Below are 2214 nucleotides of genomic sequence, written 5' to 3'. Positions count from 1 at the left end.
AATAGAAATATCTTGCCTCTACTAAATGTCTGTATTATCAGTGAATATTATAGTTTTATGTTACAATAAGATGACATATCAGCTGAAGTATCAAAGTCAGTTTTTATCTGCTTATTGATTCCCACACTACTCGATGTTGATTAAATTCCAACACGAAATTCAAATTAGCATTGTTTCATATTTGATTTCCTTTTTACTCAATCGGAAATCGCTGAATGATTTTTAACTCTTATTTAAATTGTTTATTTTTTTCAAAACTATAACTTTTTATTTTTATTGTTTCAGGTACAGCAAAAGTAACCGTTGAAGATATCAAAGTAGGAGCTAGTCTTTGCACTCACTTGATTTATGGATTCGCCGCCATTGACGATGATGACTACCATATTGAACCAATTGACAAAAAATTAGACTTAGATAAAGGTAAGAGATAAAAAAACATATTCATATTTTAGGAACAGAGCCATTCCACTATCTCAAGCCCAGAAAAAAGTAAATAAACACGAAGTCTAAGCTATAAATCACTGTCATTATTCATAGCATGGGCGGTCAAGGTGAACATGGTGATTTAGTGGGGAGGGAAAACTTTTGTCCTCAGTATTTTTTTTTTTTTTTTGATTCGGTTTCCTTGTTTTGTTTTTTTTTATTGGTATTCTTTTTTTTTATACCTTTCTATGAGAATTATACGTTTGTATTTTGTCTAATTTACTACAGAAATTATTATCCTTTTAAAAGTATAGCTTCTTATTATTAGGGGTCAGTAATAAACCAGTAACAAGGTTGCCTGTTCATTTACTTGATATTGCAGAGATACTGCTGCTATCCAGAAACTACCTTGATATTGCATTTATGACAAGTATGGCCAAGTTTTAACCTCCCAACTTTATGGGCGTATCTCTATAGTTACACCTATAGTTTCCGCTAAAGGCTGCAGTACAATTATGTGTATTATAATTAAACAAATTGTTTACAAGCGTAATTTACTTTAATATAGCTGTTTGATTCTTATGAACTTTGTTTTTATCAGGCTTACATATATTATCTTGATATATGACATGTAGAAGTAGCTTCTATTTTTAGCTGTAACTTCAGACGCTGATCCTAAAAAGATTATTACTTTTAACCATCGGTGGATGAGGGAGAACAGAACCGACAAAAGCTGTCTTAAAACAAGCAATTTATTTTTTTTTTTTTACTCTTCATAAAATCAGAATAGTAAAAGAAAGATATCTACTTTCCTATCAAAAATTGTCTTGAGTTAAAACTTTGTCACATTACAGTTCCTCAATTTTTCAACCAGTGGCCCTAAAATTTATTTGAAAGTTAGACGTTGAGAGTGATTTATAAGAAAAAAACTTCGTTAGTTAGAACCTTATAAAACGGTATTACTCAATATTTGGGTCGGGATTCTCTCCAGTGATATACATAATAGACCATTTGTAGTCCAGCTTGGAATTATTTTTAGGTCTCCAGTAAAAATAATAATAAAGAAAAACATCGACATTTAACTTTTTCTAATCACAGCTTTCTTTACCTTAATCAAATTATTTCCTGTATGGCTATTGACTTGAGCATCGAAAAAATCTAATTAGGGCTTGAACTCGTGCGGCACTGGGTGAGTAATGATAATTATGTTACTGTCTAATTGTCAAATTGATAAAAAGTCTGATAATAAGGTCCGTGTTTGAGAAATCGAACCAATGATGGCGACCACCAATAACCAAATTTTTAAGAGCCGTCAATTTCAAAAACAACTTTTTTCTAATCGTTACCTGAATCAAGGCAAAACCTAAGTTGTCCATCACTGTGTATCAGAAGCATGACATACTCTCCTTCAGAGGAAAAGTGAAACCAGATAGAAGGGAGTTAACCACGCCTTTGGAGCTCATCCTTACTATGAGGTTAATAGGAATGTCCACTATTTTAATGTAAACTGAAAAAGAAGGCAGCTGATGATTGGCTCCTAATTCTCCATCATGCCACTGAAATTCATCACAAGTAACGCCTTTTTTGCTCTTCTTTTCCTGTCATATTACCCTCTCTATTATTACACTGGTTCCTCCAAGTTATAAATAAGACCACTTTACCTTTATCTTGATTATTTTCATGGTGCCTTGATTAATATTTGATATGTAACCCTTAACTTCATGGATATGGTCACCTCTAATGTTTAAAAAAACAATAACTGTCTTGTCTGATTAAAAGAAAACAATGTAT

General features: G+C 31.9%; 1 protein-coding gene across 1 annotated transcript in view; it reads left to right on the top strand.

The window, feature by feature from the left end:
- Positions 1-263: 263 nt before the first annotated feature.
- LOC106691021 (chitinase-like protein Idgf4) overlaps positions 264-2214 on the top strand; it is a gene marked incomplete at its 5' end in the record, with an annotated part of 13699 nt that continues 11748 nt past the window's right edge. Inside the window, one exon of the mRNA XM_067051398.1 lies at positions 264-425. Within this exon, the coding sequence (XP_066907499.1) occupies positions 264-425 (162 nt within the window). The remainder of the gene's footprint in view (positions 426-2214) is intronic.

Source organism: Halyomorpha halys, unplaced genomic scaffold (assembly GCF_000696795.3).
Source record: "Halyomorpha halys isolate HHAL.00 unplaced genomic scaffold, Hhal_1.1 Scaffold2034.1, whole genome shotgun sequence".
Classification (NCBI taxonomy): domain Eukaryota; kingdom Metazoa; phylum Arthropoda; class Insecta; order Hemiptera; family Pentatomidae; genus Halyomorpha; species Halyomorpha halys.
The sequence above is the reverse complement of the archived record's forward strand: the minus strand, read 5'-3'. Positions and strand labels throughout refer to the sequence as shown.